At 44.9% G+C, this 23,065-nt stretch overlaps 1 protein-coding gene across 1 annotated transcript in view; it reads left to right on the top strand.

Annotated features, from left to right (window-relative positions):
- Positions 1 to 18,997, top strand: part of C4H6orf132 (chromosome 4 C6orf132 homolog) — a 30,816-nt gene extending 11,819 nt beyond the window's left edge. Inside the window, exons 3-5 of the mRNA XM_024108348.3 lie at positions 9,499 to 9,574; positions 10,973 to 14,132; positions 15,174 to 18,997. Coding sequence (XP_023964116.2) covers positions 9,499 to 9,574; positions 10,973 to 14,132; positions 15,174 to 15,279 — 3,342 coding nt within the window. The 3' untranslated portion in view covers positions 15,280 to 18,997. The remainder of the gene's footprint in view (positions 1 to 9,498; positions 9,575 to 10,972; positions 14,133 to 15,173) is intronic.
- The last annotated feature ends 4,068 nt before the right edge of the window (positions 18,998 to 23,065 follow it).

Here is a 23,065-nt window from a genome sequence, read left to right as displayed (position 1 = left end):
TGAGTACAAGTATTAGAGGGGTAGCCGTGTTAGTCTGGATCTGTAAAAAGCAACAGAGTCCTGTGGCACCTTATAGACTAACAGACATATTGGAGCATAAGCTTTCGTGGGTGAATACCCACTGTGACGGGTTGAATCACAGAAACCCCCTTGGGAGCTGCCACCTGATGTGCCAAGACTACCCCTGCTCCTGTTTTCCCTGCCAGCTCAGGACTCCAGCACCCTGTCTTGCTGAGCCAGACACTCCAGTCTGCTGCAACACAGACCCAGGGTCTGAATCACTTGTCCCAAAGCTGCAAGTTTACCTGAAAACAGCTTACAGAAGTGTGTTTGTCTCTAGCACTCAGATGCCCAACTCCCAATGGGGTCTAAACCCAGATAAATCCGTTTTACCCTGCATAAAGCTTATGCAGGGCAAACTCATAAATTGTTCGCCCTCTATAACACTGATAGAGAGATATGCACAGTTGTTTGCTCCCCCAGGTATTAATACATACTCTGAGTAAATTACTAAATAAAAAGTGATTTTATTAAATACAGAAAGTGGTTCCAAGTAGTAACAGACAGAACAAAGTAAGTCACCAAGTAAAATAAAATAAAATGCGCAAATCTATGTCTAATCAAACTAAATACTGAAGCATCTCTGAGGGTGAGATTATCTGTAAGTTTTTTTCTCAGACTGGATACCTTCCAAGCCTGGGCACAATTCTTTTCCCTGGTACAGCTCTTGTTGCAGCTCAGGTGATAACTAGGGGATTCTTCATGATGGCTCCTCTCTCTCCTTTGTTCTCTTCCACCCCTTTATATATCTTTTGCATAAGGCGGGAACCCTTTGTCCCTGTGGGTTTTCACCCCCCCTCACTGGAAAAGCACCAGGTTAAAGATGGATTCCAGTTCAAGTGACATGATCACATGTCACTGCAAGACTTCATTACTCACTTGCCAGCACACACATATACAGGAAGACTCGCAGGTAAACACAGCCATCTGCAGACAATGGGAGTCATCAAGATTCCAAACCATCCTTAATGGCCCACACTTTACATAATTACAATAGGCCCTCAGAGTTATATTTTATATTTCTAGTTTTAGATACAAGAGTGGTACATTTATACAAATCGAATGATCACACTCAGTAGATTATAAGCTTTGTAATGATACCTTACAAGAGACCTTTTGCATGAAGAATATCCCAGTTACATTATATTCACTTTTTACCATATTTTTCTAAAACCATATAGACTGCACAACTTCACACCCGCTTTGTGCATGCATCTGACGAAGTGGGTATTCACTCATGAAAGCTTATGCTTCAATACCTCTGTTAGTCTATAAGATGCCACAGGACTCTTTGTCGTTGTGAGTACAGTATTCTGATTTCACTGCTACTGGTAATGCCCTCTCGTTAGCTCACTTATGAGATCCTCATTAGTAAAGTGAGGTCATGAAGCGGAAGTGGGGAAAGGGAAATCGGCAAAGCTCTAAGCGGGGATGCTATAAATGAGCAAAACCCCCTTGAGCTGAATGGAACAATGGCGCAGTTGGTGTCCTGATGTGGTATAGCAGGACTTTACACCCAATGATATTTATGGGTCAATGTGTGGCTCAGTGCCTGCCAGCTCCAAAAGCAAATCCTCCTCCCAGTGTGTGATAGGAGAACCCTACAGAATTCAGAGGGGTTAAACTATTGTAGAAATTACTTTAAAAACCTAGAGAATCAGACCCTTTTTGCAGGCTATTTTGAACGATCCTCTAGGCTGCTGTGAGCGGGACATAACCCTTGAATAAAGAATTATCACTGTTCTGTTCTATTCTAGATAGGTTTTTATCTGAGTGCCTTCCAGTAGTGCATTAAGCAACGTGACTACACATCTGTCACATGTTGTTGTTTCTCTCATCTTTTCTCCAGGAGGAGGAGTGTGTGCAGTGGAGTGTCATGTTTTGGTAGACGTGTGGTGAATTTTGTTGTTGTTAAATAAATATACCCATTGTTATGTGTTTATATTAGAGAAGGCAGGTCAAAGGAATACATGTGGCACTTGGAGAAGGTTTGTGATGGTCCTGAGTTCATTCCAGAGCCTCAGACTATGCCCAGGACAGGATGCAGACAAAACTCCTGTCTTGATTTAAAAAATTGAGTCCTGTATTAGAATCGGCCCAAATTCAGCAAATGCCACTGGGGGGTTCTTCATCAGCTCCGTCCCTCCTCTCCTGTATAACGCAGGTTGCATTAAGATGGTCGTCATGATTTTGGCCATCCTCGCTCTTAAGGTGAGCATGTAACTAACAGAGCTGAGAGGGAGGAAAGACTGGTATGTCTACGTCAGGTTGAATTAACCCCATGGAAATAGCTTCTTTATTTGTTTCATTCCCTGTGTACCAAACCACATACATGCTCAGCTCTGCCACAGCTGCTTAACATCAAAGTCAGGGAGTGCACCAAAAACAAAGGGCAGCTGCTGCTCTATGCCTGTGACTTGGAGCTCTTCCATGATGGGTGAGGCTGAGAGCTTTTCCCTGGGATCTCTTGGGCTTTTGCTCTAAGTGCATCAGTTTCGCTTGTTTGCACTGTCAGACAGTTCTCCCATACCTTTACGTAACCTCTAGACAGATCCTTCTATAGAAACTCCTTGGGACAGGGACTCTCTCAGACAGGATTATCAGCACTTAAATAGCAACTGGATGCTAACATTGAAGTTAGGAGGTACAGTTAGCAGGGCTAGATATGGGGATCCCCTAAAAATCTCCAGAAGAGTCTCTCTATCTCCAGAATCAGAAGGAGAGAGTACTCCTTGCAAATTCAGTAAAATCTCCCCATTTGCTATGAGAATTGGGTATATTTTTCCCCACACGATGATCCTTCCCAAGGGTCGAGTCCCATAAGGAGTGTGGAATAGGGCACAAATGCCTAGGTGTATTACGGAGACAGGGTAGCTGAACTGCATGTAATATACCAGACATGGGATACTGTCCTTACCAGATACTGGTCTGGTCATGCAAATCCTGCATTCTTAGCCCTGAAGAGCTGACATAGCTAAGAGAGAATGAGCCAGATTCTGTTGCTTCTTGTGCCTCATCAGCATAGCTACATTTACAACATTTCAGTCAGTTATTACACCTGTGCACTGCAGCGACTGGGTTGCATAAATATTAATGGAGTTTTACAGGTGGTGTTATGGGTATTAGGAGACAATAGAATTGCAGAGGTGTCATTAAAGGAACAATTAGGAGGCTGTGGGATTACACAGGTATTGTTGAAGGAATAATAAGGAAGCAATGGAGCTGCACAGGTGTCACTGAAGGCATGACTTACCTGCCGAACGTTTCTTAAAGCTTTTTGCAATAGACAGAGAGAACCCTGCTTGATTGGGAGAGCTCAGACTGAGTTTTCAGGGCTGGCTTTTAGCTGAAAAACTTTTTAGAACTTGTATCTTGTATGGAATCAAAGAGAAGGAACAAGCATGGGAACCCCGTGCGGTCAATTTTCCAGGGGAGATCCATGCTTGTGGTACAGCCGGCCTTCTGCCTCTGCTTGAAATGGGCTACTAGGGGAAGAGAAGCAGGGCAGGGGGAATGAATAGGTCTCTGCAGCACAAATGTCTTTTGGAATAAACATGCAGCGCCATCCCCTTACTCAGCCTCAACACTGCAACTTTCTCACCTCCCCATGGTGTGCTATTTGGCTACAGGAGGGGAGCTGTCAGACTCCAAGCTTACATAGTCCCACATCTTCCAACAAGTGTCATGGTATTGCTGTGTCGTCCCCCCCCCCCCCCCCCCGATGCTTCCTAGCTTCTCTGCACTCTCAGAATTCCCTTTTTAAAAATAAATGGAGAAACCAAAGGAATGAGTCACTGAGAAGGCTAAAAAGAAGGGCAGCCCAGCTGTGCCTTTGCAGGCAGTGAGAACCTGCCCTGTAAGCTCCTCAAGTAGCATCTCTCCCTCCCTGCTTTGCTGCCCTGTCACTCGGTCTGTCTGGCATCCGAGAGAAATGAGAGCTTTCCTGCCTACTGAATGTCGGCTGCACTTCCCTGCATCCCACATATACACAGCAGAACAGTGTAGAGGTACTTCTGGCCCAAGTGTTTCTATAGCAGGGAGGCCTGGTGGAACGTATGCTTACACAGTGTCACACGACCCCTGCCGGGATGGTGCGGGGGAGAGGGGAGAAGGGGAATGGGGATTCTTAACACTGGCAAATGAAGTTCTCCTCCAAAAAATGGGGGGTTTAGTGACTGAAATTTTTGCAGAAAAACTTCATTTTTGTCTTCATTTTTTGGCATTGCAGGGGAAATGTCTCACACTCTTCAATTTTTTTTTCCAATTGGGGCGCTGGGGGGAGAGTAGGGGGTTTTCCCACTAAGGTAGAAGTAAATTGTTTGTTTTGAAATTTTTAATAGAAAAAAATTGAATTAAATGAAAAATGTAATTTAAACATGTTTTTTTCTTTGCATAATAACCTTGCCTTTTTTCACCCAGCCCTAGCTGTGATGTGAAATGAATGGAGCAGAGACCCACTCTCCTGCTCCTGTAGCCTTGCTGTAACACACAACACATAAGCAATTTATTAATCTACAACCCCTTCTTTTCACACAGCAACTGACATTCTGCATTGCCAGGGCTTTGCTAGGCTGACGTAGATGGGATCGTGAGTCAATATTGAAAGTGGCTTAGGGTTTATGTACACCCTGCCTTGGAATTGTGCCCAGACCTCTTCAACATTCCTCTCTGTATGACAATTTTTCCCTTGCAAGACTAACTTCCTTCCCACATGAACCCTTATAGCATTCAGCAGTGGCCTTGCTACCAAGGGCGATGTTTTCCAGTAGGCACTTTAATGAGAGGGTATTTGCAACTCATGTACTCTTGGGAGCAGTGGCCCTTTCTTCAGTGATCAACAGTCTGCACCTCGCACAACTTCCTCCATTCTCATTGCCGGTGCAAGGTGCTGCCTTGACAGCCCTGGAGATCAAAGCACACTAGCTAAAACCACCAAGCAGGGGCAGCAGCGGAAGGGGCAGGAAAAGCTTTCCTGGTCTGCCTCACCCCTGACTTGGAGGAGCCACCAAGAGGGATTAGGAGGGAGCTCAGTCAGCCCTCGGCCTCTCTGAGATTAGCCCCCGTTTGTGGCAGTGGTTGGGTCATCTTTTGCTACATACTCTTGCCTCTGGGAACCACAATGAGACACACCAAAGTCATTCCAAATGAAGGACGTGTAGGTCCTCGTGATAGGAGATCGTGGAACCGGGCAAAGGACAGTCAGGCAGGGCTCTCTCATCAGCATTTGAAGGGTGAGAGAAGCTTCCTTGGAGAGGGACGGCCTAATTCTGCCCCACATTCATGAAGGAGCGCCTTTGCATGCCAGTGAATGCTCATCCCAAGCAGGGCGCTCAGTACACAGAAAACCTCCTCAAACCTGAAATGCTGGTTCTAAGCGAACCACTCAGGAGAGTAGAAGCACCTCACCATGAGTCAGAGGGAGGCTGAGTAAAGCTAGTCACATGCCTAGCAAATACATGCAGTTGCTATGGCCAGCATTGTCAAGAGAGGCCACTGACTTGGGCTTCCTCCATTTTTGGAAGACAAACATGTGACATTGTGGGGGCTAATTCTGAGAGGTGCGGAGCAACCACAACTCCAAAAGAATTCCCTGGGAGCAGCAGGTCCTCAGACAGAACCCTTAAACATCTCATTTTGACAGCTCAAAAAATTGGACACCCACAGTTATTGGACACTTGAAAATATAGGCCTTCCTCTTGTTCATTTCTGTAGGGGTGTGTCCCTGTAATCCAGTGTGTGACACATGCACTTCTCCGAATGCAGGGGCAAATGAATGCTTAGAAATCACTCTATTTCCTTGTTAACAAGCTACTATGTGTATTGCGCTCCTGAGATTCAAGAATTGCTGGTTTTCTATTTGTCGCCTCTCTTATGCTTTCATGGCTGTACCAGAGAAGGCCACGCGAGCTTGTATGAAATGCCTTTAGACGTCTCTTTGTTTGGCTTTTGCTGGCAAAGTTGCAGACCTCAAGGAAATCCTATTGAAGTCATGGCCTGACATCTTCCGCTGGAGAGGTGCCGCTGGGCAAGGGCAAAGGGGGAGAAATCCTGAAATGCTTCCTTATCCCCTCTGTTCTCCTTTGCCCTTCGACAAAAGCTAAGGTTTCTTGCCCAAAATGTTCCCTCCCATTATCTTGGGTATCTCCAGGAACCACAGAATGTCCTGCATGGGAACAGCCAGAAGTCCATCTAGCCTGGCAGTCGGCTTCTGACAGAGGTTGATACCTGATGCCTTAAAAGTAGCCAACCTGTTCACCACTGTTAATGTGCCTGGTCAATTGAATATTGACATACATTTTGGGGCTGAGGCGGATGGTCTCCTGACTGTGTCATGATCAGTTTAGGGCAGGCACTGAAGGCTGTGACTGGGACTCCGTAAAGCACACAGTGAGGGAACATCTGCATTTTCCATTTTGTCAAGAATTGACAGGAAACTCTGGGTGAGCGTGGGGGTGGGTTTATATTCTTCTCTCTGGGAGATCCTCTCGGGTTTCTCTGCCACTTCTGATCACTGCTTCTTCTGGAGCCCAGCCATGCTGCTCCCAACACAGTCTAAAAGGGAGTGTTTTAACAAGTCAGCCGTTCCTTCCTATCCTACCTGCTGCTGCTGAGTGTGATCTCTCTGGGACATAAAATTCAACCCCTGAGTGAGACCGCTTAATAGCACTCTGGTGAGTTGGGCAATATTATAGTCCTCAATGGACCCCCTTTCCTGGCAGCATTAATGTAAATAGCAGTCAGCCTGGAATTCATGAATCCAGGCCAAGGCAGCTTTTGCAAAAACCCCATCCTTGATACATATCAGCAACACTCCGAGTGGGTGGGGTTGAGAATCCTAAGCATTCAGGTGTCTGAAGGTGTGTGTGAAATTGCAGGACAATGGTCACGTTTCAACCTACAGCCAGCAATGTCCTGGATCTGTGTACAATCCAGGAAGGAAGCTATTTTTAGTAACATATATTGGCTGTATAATTATCAGGTGGTGCGGAAAACACAACCCAAACAATTGCAGTGTTTCTTTTTGACTCTAATAGGGTATGTGGTTCTTAGAACAATTTTTTTTTGGTGGCTCAGGGTGTGGCCACTAACCTTGCTGGTAGCCGCTCTGGCAATTTTTCCAAGCCCAAACCCCGCCGCACTGGGCTGAAAGCCCAGAGCCAAAGCCCAGGGGCTGAAACCTGAAGCCTGCTGAGCACACACACGCTGGGCCCGATGTGTCTGCAAAGGTGCTGCCCGGAGCCCCCAAGAGGCAGCGTGGTGCAAGGCGCTGATTTCCCCCCAGCCCCCCAACTGGTGGTGCCAGCATGGCAGCCAGGAGCAACAGCTGGACGCTACTGGGAGGGGTCGCTGCTTTGCCACCGTGCCCCCAGCCCCATCTCAGCCCAAGAGGTTGTTGTGGTTGCAGAAAAATCCCCTGATGGCTGCATGCAGCCACACTGGCTGCAGTGAGAAATGCAAACCCTCATGCTGCAGGGCACAAGCCAACCTCTAACTATTGGGGGTCAGGAGGAAGCGTTCCCCATGGGCAGATTATTCCATAACTGCCTACCACGGGGTCCCTCTGAAGCAGCTGGTGCTGGCCGCTGTCAGAGACAACAGACTGGACTAGATGTGCCACTGCTCTGGAAATTCCTGTGTCCCTAAATTATCCCACACTGCTTTCTTTTTACACCCAGTGCCTTTACAGCCAGTTAATCTAGACTCTCAACGTGTTTATGATGGTGGAGTAGATTATGTGTTAAACTGAAACTTTGGCCAGTGGGACCTTGGAACCCTACTGCAATCTCTTGCAAAAGTAACAATATTGCCCAACGAAAGGCAAAGGGCACTGGCTACAGCATTATCCAGGGGTTTGTATAGGAGACGCAGCTACGCTGTGCAATGGTGGAGACTGCTCTTAGGGCAAAATTCTCTTTGCACAAAGGACTGTAAAGAGCTGCCTAGAAGAAGCCGTTGGCAGTGCACAACACCACATTTTATGGGTCCTACAAAACCCAGGAACTGTGCTATCTGTTCTTGAGCTCTAGCTGCTGGCTCTTTATCTGTTAACAATGTATGTTTGTTATCGATAAAGAGCACTCCTGTTACAGGAACCATCTGACTGGTATAAATTTCTCTGTACAGGATGGCCCAATTCAGCCTTGTCCAGCACTTTGTGCAGTCACAGCAAAGTGGGTGTCTAACACCACTGTTCTGATTTGGTAGCACTTTGCACAAGGTGTAGGTGACTGCACACGGTGCCAGGCGAAGAAGGAATTGAGCCTGGAATGTCTATAATGAAGTCTCGAGAAGGTGCAGTCGAGGCTCAAAACTGCTGAGTAAAGCGTTGGTCCAGGAATTACAGAGTTCCAGTCCTGACAGGGCTTGGTCTGTAATTTTAACGCATTAGGGTATGTTTAGCGAGCAGCAAAAACTTTAAACGCTTTTGCTGAATGATCGTCGCATTGAGTCACTGGTGGGGCAGGTTGGGCTGTTTGTGTTTGGGAGGCACAGGAGGCCCTTGTTCAGCATTTCAGCGTAGTTGAAAGTGCCACGAATGAGGCCGCTTCTCGGAAAAATGGCATGAACTGGAGCTGAATAAAATCTTTGCACCCAAATGACCTGAAATGGCCCTGGCTTCAGATAGCTCCACAAGACTGAAGCTCAGCAGGGTCACAAAGATTTGGGCATATGGGCCAGTTCCTGTTTTGTTTGTGCATCAAAATGCTTCCGAATTTGCAGTGCGGATGCAAAAAGAGTTGACTCAGCAATTTCAGCTGGGTTTCACGGTGAGTCCTCGGTGCTAACTAGGGAGAGGAATGCAAACTCATGAGGGTTGCGAGGTGGAGGGCAGTGTCAGTGGCACTTAACTTGTTAGGCTGTGCTGAATGCCACAGCCCCTCCACAGAATTCATGCCATTTCTTCAGTGAGTTAGTGTCCTCTGCGCGTGAACTTTGGTGAGCAACTGCCAATGCTTGGTGGAGACTATCTTCACCCCTGCCCTGCCCTGTCCAGTAGAGATGGAATAAGGCAATCTGGAGTGCCAAGTCCATTCCCAACAGGTGTGCTTCCCAAGGCCACCATGCCAGCAGCGGGTGCACCAATGGTGGTAGCTCCTCTCTGGCAATAGCTGGTGTTCCTTCCCCGGTGGGAGGTTGTCTGCACGTGCAGGCAGGCATGTCTGCACTGGTTACAGTCAAGTCATGTTTTCAAGCTTTTCTTCACAACCAGGAGGCCTAGGAACATATATAAATGAAAGTTGAGATTCAGATGACCTAACATGGGTAAAACTCATGCCCAGCACTTTATACACATGGTATTTGAGGTGTTTTTATTATTTATTTGTATTGTTGTAGCGCCTTGGAGCCCCAGTCATGAATCAGGACCCGTTTGTTCTAGATGTTGTGTATATATACAGTTGTGAGTTTTCTTACCATCCACTTATTAAACCCTTTCAGAACACCCAGGAGACACATGGAGTGGCTGTGCCAACCCCTTCTGTGCCGGAGGGCTTTGAAGAAAAATCATCTCTAGGTAAGGTGTCCTCTCTGCTGAGGTATTCAAAGCCCTTAAAATGGCTTTAATGCACAGATCTGCTTATGTTGCCGTCACCGTTCCTTAATCATGCAACTAGTTTGGCTGAAGACAATATACCAAGGCATCAGGATCTGGCCTCCTGTGTTTCCACACAAACTGAATAAGCTTTCAGTTGCTGGCTGACTTGAGGAGGATTCCAAGTGTCCTTAGGGAAAAGGACTGAAACACAGTTACGAGATGCTGTCATCAGATGAAGCCAACACCTGCAAAGCACGTTGGGTTAGTTTTTTCTGTGATGCAACCATGGCAACTATCAAGAGTTTTTTAAACATATATAAAGTTATTCCATTGTTGACATGGAAATTTGGTTGCTTAATTTGTTCCCTTATTCAGTAGGAAGCATAGGAGGTAACTAAATTTTGTCTTGACTCTAGATAGTGACTGTGATAATAAGAAGTCAGGAGACTGAATATGCTTTTCTGCCAAGTATTACATAATGTCTTGGGAGTCCTGAAACAATCTCATTCTAGTTGTTTCCTTTGTGGACCCAGTTTATCTGGTTTCATATATTTTATATGCAACTCAGTGCATCAGAAAAGACAGAGACACACCGAGGGAGAGTACAATACAAAATAAGTTAGTAGCAATCGCTAACTTAAAACTCGTGAACCCCAATCAAAATGCCATAAGTTATGGAAGTATCTGATAGAAGTCTACAATGTCTTTTCTTTTTTTTTATTAATTCCTCCCTAATTTTCATGACCAAACGAGCACAAAATACATTGCAGGATCTCCCAGTGCAGAAAGAAGCCAAGAGACCTTCTCTTGTCTATTAACCTCAACTTGTTTTTAAGAAAAGGCTCAATCCATTTTTTTCTTAGTGGTGAGATATAACTCTTATGTTAGAATAATTATGAACTAGGCTTTTCAGATGACTCATTCCACCTGGGCTGAAAGGTTTACAGGTATTATCCAGGCCACCTAAGGAGGTGCTAGGTGCCTTCAACTGCCAGTGAAGTCAACAGGAGTTGAGGGTGCTGCGCACCCTCAAGATTAAAGACCTAGAGATTAGTATATTCCATCTACTCCATAGAGAGCCTGGTACAAGCTATACCTGCTTCATTAGGGTCTGCCCCTGGGATTTTAGTTGCAAAATCAGGCCCTTATTCTGAGCATCTCCTAAAGATGTATTGAACCCAAGCGCGCTATTAAGGAGTGAGTTGCAACGGCTGTGTTGCTGCTAAAATCATTTTTAATCACGTTGTTTTAAATGAAATGCTTCCAGCTGGTTGTGTGACACTTGGCTCTTCTTAGAAGGACAGTTTTGCTGGAGATGTTCTCTGTATGGACCTTGCCAATGTGCAATGTGTTTAATACCAATGTTCTTTCCCATAGGCCTTAGGCCCCAAATCAATGGAAACTACAGACTGTACAATTCAGTTGGAGACCTGCGGCCAAAGGCTTTCGAGAGGGACTATCTGGACAATGATATTCCTCCACCGCCTCCAATGGCCCCACCTCCACCTCCACCCTCCATGGCACCCCCACCCCCACCAATGGAAATACCACTACCTCCACCATGCACGGCACCTCCACCTCCACCGCCGCTGCCGCCACCACTACCTCCAACGGCAGCATCTCCGCGATCCATGGCTCCGCCTCTGCTTTCGTCTTCAACCGTATCTTCTCCCAGCCCGCTGTCCCCTCCGGATTTCATTCCTCCAGCACCTCCACTCGCTTTTGTGGTGCCCCCAGCGCCGCCTCTGCCCCCTCCAGCGCCTCCCACACTTCATACTCCCATCTTGAACGGCGTCTCCAAGTGGAAATCAGAAACGGTTCTGAACATGAGGCAGACGGACGCCAGGGAAAATGCCAGCGTCTCCTCTCTTGCTGTCACCACTCCACCAGCCTCTCAACAGAAGGAAGAGTCGCTGACCAAGTTCACCCCAGAACCTCACCTAACTTTCCCCAGATCATTAAAAGTACCTCCCGCTGCCCCGGTGAGAAGTTCATCCATTTCCATGGAAGAAAAAGATTCTGGTGAGGAAGATGGGCCTATTTCCAGACAGCCTCACACCCGCCCTCCCCTTCCGCCGAGCTTTACCATAAGACCTGCAGCAAAGATGCACTTAGCTGGAGAAGCTGAGCAGAAATCTACCTTGGATAGGCAGATAGTAACAAAGCCTGTCAGACAAATCACAGAACCCGCGAGCCCAAGACCAGGGTCAGACTCTGGCAAAGGGACTAATTTTAATAGCTATCGATCCTCATTGTCAGAGGCAGCAAAGGTCCCGCTGGAGAAAGCTGAAAAGGACTTAGGTCCAAAATCTGAGCTTCCTACTGCAGAGGAGGAACTGGACGTGCCCTCCCCAGACTACACATCATCTGATGATGACTGGAAGGAACCCAGTAATCTAAATAGGCTGAAGCAAGAACTGTCAGTTCTGCTGTCCTCTTCTTCAAAAAGGGAGGAGAGACAGCTGGATAAACCCATAACTGCCAGACCTACCAATAGTATTACTGACCATGCTAGCAATGATAGGTTTAGCTCTGTTGGGTCAAAACAAGCTAAACCTACTTTGAAGGATCCACAGTTACCAGCAGGGGGGGAAAGTGAGAGGAAAGAGAAGATACCTACTAATTCACTCACTGCAAAAGAGAACTCCTCCTCGGTTTTCTCTGCTCCAGTCAATAAACCCACCAACACACAAGCAAACAGTGTTATGAAATTCAGGAACGAGCTGGAAGCACTACTCTCCCCAACAAAGGAAAGTAAACCACCAATAGGACTTACAAATCACAGACACAGTCCAGGTACAAACAGAGTTACCCTGAATTCTGGTAGCAGCCAGACAAATTCTGGTGACTCCAGGCTGCCAAAACCTGTTGCCAATCAGCTCCCACCCACAGCAGCTTCAGTGGAAGTTGAGAAGACACAGGAGGATCGTAAGACTCCCAGTGCCCTCACCAGTAATAAGACTTTGGAGAACTTAAACCCTGTTCCAGGATACCCGCCATCTGAAAATGTTCGGAAGTCTCCAGACCCACCTCAGAAACCAAAGGACCAACTCTTTGTTCTAGCCTCCTCTTCACCCTCTTCTATAGAGGCTACCTCTCTCACACAAACCTCTGGGCCATACACAGACTTTTCTCTTGTCCAATACAAGACCCATCGGGCCAAGACCAGCTCCACAGACAGTCTATCCTCTCTGACCCCCTCCCAAACTGTGGAGGAGGGACCAGTCAGTACAAACAAACATGATGCAGAAAGAGGCACAATCCTGTGCTCTGCTGAGAAGCCACGGGTGCCTTCACAGCCATCCTCTTCCTCCATGAATGCAGACCAGGAGGATGACGATGCCCTGATCCACCCAGTCACAGGAGAAAAGGTGGAGAAAGGCTCTCCAATGGCTCTCCTCCTGGCTGCAAAACAGCGGGCCCAAAGAGGCAGGCAATCTGCCTCCCGCCAGAACAGTTATTTGTCCAAAAAGCCCCCCGTTAAGCTATCCGAGAAACTCAGCAGCGGCAGCAGCAGCCAGTCAGAAACTGGCTCGACCAACTTCTACTACAGTGAGTCCAAGCCCTACTCTTTTGTGGTGGTACCAAAGTCCCCGCCGAAGGAGTCACCTGCCCTTTTGGAGGGAAAGCAGCATGACAGGATGGTCACACCTGAAGGCAAGGCACTGGGCTTCTCGGAACCAGGACAGAGAGCCTACAAACCACTGTCATTCTCCAGCACTTCTGAGCAAAGCCAGAGCATGCAGAAAACTAGCGCTGGGGAGTCCCAGCGCCTTTCCAAGCCAGACAGATTTGGTGCCTCCAGTTTAGTTCAAGGCCTCTTGGAGTCCAGACACTTGAGACCACAAGACCTGCCCCCCAAACCTGACCTTCCCCTGTACGCTGTCTCTTCACCTCCTAGCTCCTTGCCCAAGGAGGAGGAAGAAAATGGAGAGAAGCTTGACTTCGAGATCATCCCACCACCACCAGAGTTCAGCAATGACGCCAACAGGGTCGAGGAAGCTTCTTCAAACGTGGCAGAGAGCCGCAGAGACCGCAGTTTCCCAGATTACAGCCAACCCTGGGAAAGGCAGCAGAATATCCGACGTCCAAGCTACGGCTATGGCAACAGTTACGTCCTGCCCTCCAAAATGGCCCCAAACAGCGGTACGAGGAATAGCGGCTTCAGTCAACATTACGCAGGTGGCAGTTACTCCACTGGCCCTCCTGTCTACAGCGCAGACAGCCGCCCGCTGATCAAGAAGCGCCTGTACGTGTCTGAACCCGATCGGTCCTACACGAGAACATCCACATCCTCCAGGAACGTTAGCACACCCGTGACCTATGGCCACAACATGGTGGGGTATGGCTCCCAGGCTGCAGAGGGGATGCGCCGGGTCAGCTCCACCCACAGGAGTGCCCCCAGCAGCACGCAGGGCAGGCGGATGTCACTGGAGCCCCCTGGGAAAACCATGTCTTGTAGCAACACCATGAACAACGCCAAGTATAAAGGGCAGAATGGGGACTATTCTGCCGCCAATGCAGCAGCAACCAGCAGGTACGTTCCACTTATTGCGAGGACAGGTGGGCTGATGCTGGAACCCCTTGGAATGGGGGGCTTGAGGGGTGTCCGATTTGAATCCCCAGGTCTGAACCCATATCTGTGGTTCTCATTCTGGGTCACATCCAAGAGAGGAAGAGGCTTCTCCCCCGGTACTGGCTCGGGTGCAACTGACGTCTTTTGAGAACATCTTTGGTGCTCTCTCTAACTCAAACCCAAGACCTGATTCTTCCTTCCACCTCAGTCCTAGGCCTGACTTTCAGTTGGTTTTCCCTCTGACTCAGGCACTGTCTGGCTCCATGCACAGCCATCTCTAATTATAACTTGTTCTGGAGGGTGTGGAGGGTTTGCTTAAGGGGAAAATATCCCCAAATTAAAGCAGTCTCTTTGAAGGGCAGGCCAGGCAGGGAACAGGACCATGTCTTGCTCCACGTTTGCACTATGCCTACTAGTAACAGGGTCTCAATCCAGATTGGGGCATCTGGGCGGCGCCGCAATACAGATACAAGCCAGAAAGAGCACTATGAACAAGCCTTATCCTCGCTTCTTCCCGGAATCCAGAGACCCTTCTGCTGGCAAAGCAGGGAGAGGTGTGTCCCCTCCATGTGACATATTCTTCCCAAGGAGCATGCTCCTGAATCGGTTTTAATTAGAGCGTGTTTTGAAGCAGATTTAAAATATGAGCAGAGGGATTCCTTTGCCTGGGGCGCTGTAGGTATGTCTTGTTGATAAAAGAATGGTGCACATTTAAAGGCACAGTGTGCCCACTGGTACAGGCCGTGCAGATGGCGGAGTAGTTTGGCTCGGGCAGTTCCAGCCATATCTGTCCCTGCATGCGTGTCTTCAGAGTTGGGCTGTTGGATACTATGGCAACAGGCACTGGAGAGAACTACAGCTTGCTCTCTCTGGGTGCAGGATAAAATATAACTCCAGGAACACAGTTATGCTTGCCCCTACCCCTCTTGGATGCCTTGCTGCTTTGTTTTATAAATGGCTTCCATGGCTTTTGATGACTTCCTCCTTTGTTTCCTCCTTCAGGCCTACCCAGGGAAACCCACAGTACAGTTCTCCTGTGAACACCTTCACTGTCAGGCCTGGGACACGGCAGCCGATTTCCTACACGTACCAAGGTAGCCATCGATAAGTTGGTTCAGGAGGCTGCTTTGCGGTCTCCAGTTACATAAACCCCACAAGCCTGTTCCAACGTGGTGTGACGCAGGATGGACCTTGACGTGTCATTAATGATGAAGTCTATCCAGGAGTGGTTCTGTAGGAGCATAAGGGTCTGCTATGGCTCCCAGAGTATCCTGTAAATGCACTGCATGCAAATTATTGGGGGCGAGGGTGAGACTAAAACCCTTCTCAAAAAACAGATATGGAGAGTCGTTACTGGAGAGGCCCAGTTGCTGCACTGTTGTCTTGGGGGAATGCCTTCTCTCTCCCCCACAGGACCATTAGGTAAATGCTCTAGCCTATTAGGACTTTTAAAATGTAAAAGAAAGAACATGCCGTTTAAAAGCACGTGATACAAAATTACTCGTTAGTGATTTTCTTTGGTTAAATTCAGTTTTAAACCTACTTTAAATGCAATTTATTTGGAAGGGGGGAAAAACTCCACTAGGAACCTGCATGACAAGGGGAAGGTGTCTGAATCCAAATATGCTAAAAACAGGATGTAGAAATAGGGAGTTCTAACAGAACAGTGAGAGACGTGATCAGAGCAGAGGATGGAGGATCTGGAACTCCTTGAAGCTAATCCTAGCTCTGTCACAGACTCACTCATTAGCCTTGGGCAAGCCAATTAGCTGCATGTTTTGATTTTTGAGGGCCTGTCTTGACCCCTGAGGTCCATGGGAGCTGTAGGTGCTTCAGCATCTCTGGAAAAAATCACCTTTGTGCTCTCTCACTGAGCAGCCAGAAATGGAGGTGTGCACGTTTAAAAGCCACTGCTGAAAATTTGGGCCTTAATGTCTTGTCTTCATTTAGCTCTTTTATAAATGGTGCTAATGCTAATGACCACCTGCTTCAGAGGAGTGCTGAGAAGATTAACTGGTTCAGGTTTGTAAAGTGCTTTGGAGATGGAAGACACTAAGTGATGATTGTCCTTAAATTCTGTCCCTACTAATGGACATCACTGTGACTTACAAACTGTGTAGAGTTTTACAGTTCTCTTGTCCCTCAGAAGAGTGCCCCTTTAAATGCCCCATTCCAAACAGTTAAGCAACTTGTTTCCTATACATTCATGTCTCATAAAGGATGTGGTTTTAGTTTTAGCCTACTTTGGGGTCAGCTAATTTTTAATATAGTCCTTAAGTAGCTGACACACTGTCTTTTGTAGTGTGCCATTAGTAAAATATTAGTGGTTTATAGCATTGTCTGTTTTTATCTATTTCTGTAAATATATTATGGATGCACTCTTACCATCTCATCAGGCAAGCATGCTGCACTGTGTCTGCTGTCTTCCAGTTCAAATATCTGTCTGAATTACAGTCAAACAAAGGTTATCCAAATGAGATGGGAGCCATGAAAGTAACTGTAGGTAAACAGGGGACTTGAGTCTCTCTCTCCCTATATAATATATATAAATATAACACACACACAGGGATATCTCATTTTACATAACCAAAGTTTGGTGAGCTAATTTAGTTGGTAAAAGATACATAAACAAAACAAAAATCTAGTATGCATCAAAATAAACTCAATTAAAATGACTGTAAAATAAATGTAAAAACATGTAGAACATTTTCTAGTTATGGACATCAAACAAAAAGCACTTTGAGACACTAGTCATTTTTTTTATTTAAAGCACTTTTTATTTTCACTAATATGCAATACCTTTTTAGTTCACTGAAGCTTTTCCCATGTCGTGTGTGTGTGTGTGTGTATATGTAAAAGGTTTTTATTTTTGCTGTTGGACTCTTACCATTAAGTGAAAAACTTTGGCTTACACTATGCAATTTTTTAAAACAATTTTTTTGGGGTATGAATGTCATGTTGTAAATTGATAGTAAGTGTACCATTATTTGTAATTCATTATTACTAATGACTTAACTTCTGGCCTTATTCCACAGTTGTCCCATATAGTGCATATAAATTTAAGTATTCTGGACTTCTACTTTGCTACAAATACAATGAGAATGCAAATATGATGAGTGGAATGGCTGAAATTCAATTCCCCTAATACACATATGACACACAATTCCAAATAAGCTTACTCCAGGTGGTATGCAATAACTAACACATGAAATGCCAGCATGGTGTTTAAAAATAAAATGAATGGGTACTGATGGAAGCAATAATTTTCTCTATATTGTAAGTTGTTGCCAAAAGTACTAGCGCTCCAATCCTGCAAATACGTAAGAACACATGCAACTTTTATATTGTACCTAGTTCTTGTGGAAGTTTATGGGATTACATCTGTGAGTAAAGCAATGCACTTTTTTTCACCATTTTCAGTTTCACACAGGCATGATTTTGCTGCTTAATGTAACTTTTTGCAAACTAAGATTCTGGCATTGACCTCTAATAACCTGAAATTGTGAATGCCAACTTTCCTGTCAAAACTGTTCAAAAACAAGCTTGGGAAATTGAAGCTTTGCTCATAAATGATCCATTTTCACTAAGGAATTGGGCCTAGGTTGTTTTGGGTTTTGGTTTTTCCAAGCAAAACCCTGTAAAATTAGCCTGCTATTACGAAAACACAAAATCTGAAATATTGTTTTTTTGACACATTTGAATTTTGTTGCTTGTATTTCACGCAGTCCCACTGGATACACCAATTTGCATTGCTATTTTATGTAGTCTGGGAAGGTTTTACTTCCATCAAAAATGTGGTATATGATAAATTAAATAGTTACATTGTTCATATTGATAAAACAGATTAGTTTATTTTGTGGACTAAAAAACAACTTCCATTTTAATTTAATATGGGCACCTACCCTTATAAATAGATGAAACAATTTCTTGGAGAACAATAAGATGGTGTCTGTGGTGGTTAATTCAAGCCAGTGTTAATTCAAGTGGGTTTTTGTGTTAACTATTATAAATGTGGGTAGGGAGGGTAGTGTGATTTATATTCTACTTCCTGAATGCCTGCTCCCTCTGAATTCAATGGCAAAACTCTGTAGACTACAAGGAGAGCTTCAGTTTGGTGCTTGGACTGGTTCCCAGTGGAGAGGTGCCACATTGCAAAAAATCACCATCCAAGTTATTGGCAGAATAAGCAGGGGGCAAAACCCAGATGGGCAATGAAGAGAGACTTTTAGGGAAGGACTCAGGTGCCTCCAGGTCAGGATGGAAGCACTTTAACAGGACAGCATGTGTAGTTTGTACTGTGCTGTAGATCAACACAGGACTTTATTTTAATTCCAGGCCTCTTAATTTGGCAATTTTCACCAGCTTTCTACATTCAATAATGGTGGTCAGTCTGTTTGCTTTTTTAATATAAAATCACCCAGATGAATTCATGGTTATATATGTTCTACTTGGTCACTGTATATAAATCACTGATATAGATCGCTTCCAAAATGAATAAGTGGTTTATAGTCCATATTAACCTGATGTTTAAAACCTTCTAGTATTTTTAAACAATTTGCTTTAACTTTAATGAAAACTTGGTCACTCATTTATCAGAACTGTAGTTATTCCCAGCAAATGAGTATTTTACACATAAGCTACACTGGAGGTAGTATAACTGATTTTTTGCTTGTAAAATGTATAACAAGCTTTTATTTATAGACTGTATTAAAATGTCACACACTGTGCAATCTCTCTCTCATTAAATGTGTTTCACTTTTTTGTTTTTGCTTGAAAGGGCTGGGTTATGTTTGGTTGTCGAATTAAATAAAACCTTGTTTGACTTATTCGGTTATCCAAATGTTGTTTTAGAGACAATATGCTCCCGATACATCTGGTGCAAAAGCATAATCTCCCTCAACTTTAAGATTTAAGGAGAAAAAAGGAGGGTGGTAGGGATTGCCTGTCTCCTGCCATTGGTAAAGGACAAAAGAGCCTTTCATTTCTAGGTAACTGAAATTCAGCCTCTCTGTATAATTACCACCATCTGTCTATGGATCAGTCCAGCTGACTGTCCATAACAAAACACCACTGCAGTTGGTACTGTCCTCTGTAGCAGGGGCACTAGAGAGTCCAAGGCCTGAATGGGTATAAACAGTGAACTGCCTTTGCCCTTCTATAGGCCCCCTCTCTAGTTCTGGCTAGGACATCGGGGCAGGGAAGCTTATTTATACTCTATACCACCCTTGTTCTATAGAATCATAGGACTCTAGTCTTTAGAGCTGTCAGTCCAGCTTCTTTCACTAGCACTGAAACTCACATATGCATTTGCAAGTCCTAACACGAGTGTCTTTTAAAATGGAAAATGCTTGCATTACTCACACTACAATGAGAAGAGAAAAGACTGAGGCTTGTTTTAAACATAGCCTCCCTCTTTCTTTCCACTCCTCCACATTAAATACACATTTGCATTTCTTTCATTCAGCTCTGGTTACAGACCTGGACTCTTTACTCGGGAAGTGCAGAATATTATATATATAAAAAAAATCCTAAATGAATACTCAACTTGGGAGGCACACCAAAAACTAAGCTCAGTGTGCGAATGAGTCTAATAGTGGAGACATCAATGAATCTAACTTTCCACAGCCCTTTTTACACATGGCTTCTACATAAAGTGGGGTTTATGGTCCGTGCCCCTCCCCACCCCACTTTTTTTAAACTGCTTCTAAGGCCCTGCCTATGTTAAGGAAGCTCACACACACACAGATGGCTGTAGCTGTAAACACACTGGTGCAAATCCCTAAAGCAGATCCCATACACTGATGTAAAATGGAGTTTACACACTTGCAGTTTACATCAGTCGGTTAACATCAGTGTGAATTTCCTGAGATCCCTTCAGCAGACTTACTTCAGATTATTGAAGTCTGTTGCTGTACAGAAAAATAATAGTTTTAAGCTTGTTCCCTTAAGTACAGTGTAGATAGCATATAGCTACCTCAGGCTGTTATTACTTAGTTCTTTGAGGTTCTCTTTGTTCTGTATTTGTACAGAATCTAGCACCATAGGGTCCTGGTCCATGAGTAGGGCTCCTAGATTGTATTACTATAAGGCCAGGTCTACACTAACCCCCTAATTCGAACTAAGGTACGGAACTTCAACTACGTGAATAACGTAGCTGAAGTTCGAAGTACCTTAGTTCGAACTTACCTTGGTCCACACTCGGCAGGCAGGCTCCCCCGTCGACTCCGCGGTACTCCTCTCGCCGAGCTGGAGTACCACAGTCGACGGCGAGCACTTCCGGGTTCGACTTATCGCGTCCAGACTAGACGCGATAAGTCGAACCCAGAAGTTCGATTGCCAGCCGCCGAACTAGCGGGTAAATGTAGCCAAGGCCTTAGAAATAATGTCTGATTTAGAAGCTCAGACGCACAAGCTTTGTAAAACTGGTTGAAAGATGGATACTAATAGCCAATGACATCTTTGTGCAAAATGGGTTAATGGAATGTGAGCAGGGAAGAACTTGTTTGCTGCTCCCTTCATTTAGAAAGATATTTACTGAAGAAACACTCATTCAACATTTGGCAGAGAACTAACTGCAGAGGCAGAAGTACACATGAGTCAGAATAGAAACCAAAAGTCAAACCACCACCCTCAAAACAAAACGGCTCATCCATAACTGAACCAGGTATGCTTGTCTCCAAAGCTATCAAGAACGGACCTACATGCCAGATTTCACTCCAGGGCCCAAAATACCAGCATCTCTGGAGATAAAGATTCCCGTTTAAATTATTAAAGTTAACAGCTGTATCAGTTAAAAACAAAACACAGTGGAAGCTCTCTGGCCGAGACCACTGTAGGCAGAGGGTGGGTGAACTTGCTTAACACAAGTCTCCTCTGACACACACTAAGCTTTTTCTTTACACAATCTATGCAGCCCACTGCAGGTAAGTTAGTTCTTACACGAGCCTGGCATTCCAGGTCAGCTTTTTCAAGAGAGCTCATCTGCTATTAGAGCACCAAAATAAGTGACTGGATCTTCCCAGAGCTCAGCACGCTGGCTCCAGAACGCTGCCAACACCATTCTTTCTAGGTGCCTAAATGGGAGCCGAATGCTCCATATAAAAAACTAGCCCTGTAGAAAAGGAACAGATGTAAATGGATAATTAAATTATTCATTCTTCCATTTTTTCTGCAGGATCCACTGGTTCTCCAAAGGCAAACAGTGGCTTATAACAACTGAAACAGGGCTTACAGACTTAATTTAAGTTAGCTGGGGCCAGATTCTGCAGCTGCTATGCATACTGAACTCCCATTATCTTCAATGGGAACTAGGCACTAAACAGTTATTAGGGAGGCATTAGTCAAAACTCCAGATAAGGCAGAGTCAAGTTTTGCACTTAAAGCAGGGATTCAACCTCTTTTGTATGAGGAATAAACTCAATCCTTTCTAGAATTATACATTTACCCATTATGGACTAATGAATGTTCTGAGCACTAACATTTAAAAATGGGTCCTCTGCAGCTGATGTAAATTCAAGTAGCTGTAACTACAAAAAGCAAGATCAGAGTACAAAGGTGAGCATTAAATCACCTTGCACAGCTCCTGTCTTGACCTATATCCAGATCTGATAGCTGTGCTTTGGCAATACTTGCAAAATACTAGCATCAAGGGATATACAAGTGAATTGCCACACACACACACACCCTGCCAGTCCCCTAAATTACAGGGGCACAATGAGCAAGTTAGATAAAAAGCCATTTTAGAGATGACAAAAATATCACTGTATGTTCCATCTGTTCCTAAATAATTTAGTTAAGCACCTATATAGCACTTAGCATTACCCAAAGCACTGTATAAACATAAACATACCTCTGTACATTTTAACACTATGCAACTGAGTTATCAACTTATTGTTTCATATTCTATAGCACTAAGATTTCTGTTAACCAATTAAGTTACCAGTTCAGTTATCAATGAGCAGACACTCTATTGCATGCAACACATGCATCCCTAAGGCCACAGAATGTAATCTCCTTATGGTGGAAAGTATGTATTCCTCCACCAGCACAATGAGGCTTAGATTTTAATTGAGCCATTTAGATACTTCCACAGTATAAATAATAAAAAATATGGGCTGAAAGATGAGATATTTCTATCCTCAAAGAAAGTGAGGGTTTATATTCAACTGTCAGAAATTGTAATATGAAAGCAGAGCAATACTGGGTATAGAAGACTATGTACAACTTTGTTAAACTAGCTAGATAATGGCTTTTTCCAACTGCAATGTCTCATTTCCCATTATGCTGAAATATCCTGATGGAGAAGACCCTACCGGTTTAATGCATAATGATCCTGGCAGATACTCATTTACCTAAAAGAAACGGCTCAACTTTCAAAGAAACAAGATTCTTTCATGCTGCTCTCAACTATGAAATCAAAAGCTCCTCATTAGGTAACCCAATCAGAAATAGATAGCTGCTGCCCCCATGTGGTAGGAGGCAGGGAAGCTTAGCATTCAGAATAAACTATTAAAAAGTTTGAAGGGGAAGAGCAAAGCATTTGTGCGCTATGGCACATTAACAGAAGCACTGAATACTGATCGGACAACATACAATTTTATAAAACCAGTACAGTCTTGGGGTCTTCGGACACACACCCAGCCCCACTGAGCCTGAGCTCAGCATCACCCACCTTTTCATTGTGAGTAGTTTCACTTATGCCATGGGAGTTACAGACTCCATTAGTTTCAGCATTTGGTTTTAAAATATCCATGGGTTTTGACATTTTGGAGATTAGTGTTCATGGGCAGAGAAACGTGATACTGAACAGCTGCACCAATCCCACTGCAAAATTTGAGAGCGGTCTTAAGTGGAAACTCATTAAAAAATACCATAGGATTATAGCAGCTTGTCAT

Source organism: Chrysemys picta, chromosome 4 (genome assembly GCF_011386835.1).
Source record: "Chrysemys picta bellii isolate R12L10 chromosome 4, ASM1138683v2, whole genome shotgun sequence".
Classification (NCBI taxonomy): domain Eukaryota; kingdom Metazoa; phylum Chordata; order Testudines; family Emydidae; genus Chrysemys; species Chrysemys picta.
Note: the sequence above shows the minus strand (reverse complement) of the source record. Positions and strands in the feature narration are given on the sequence as shown.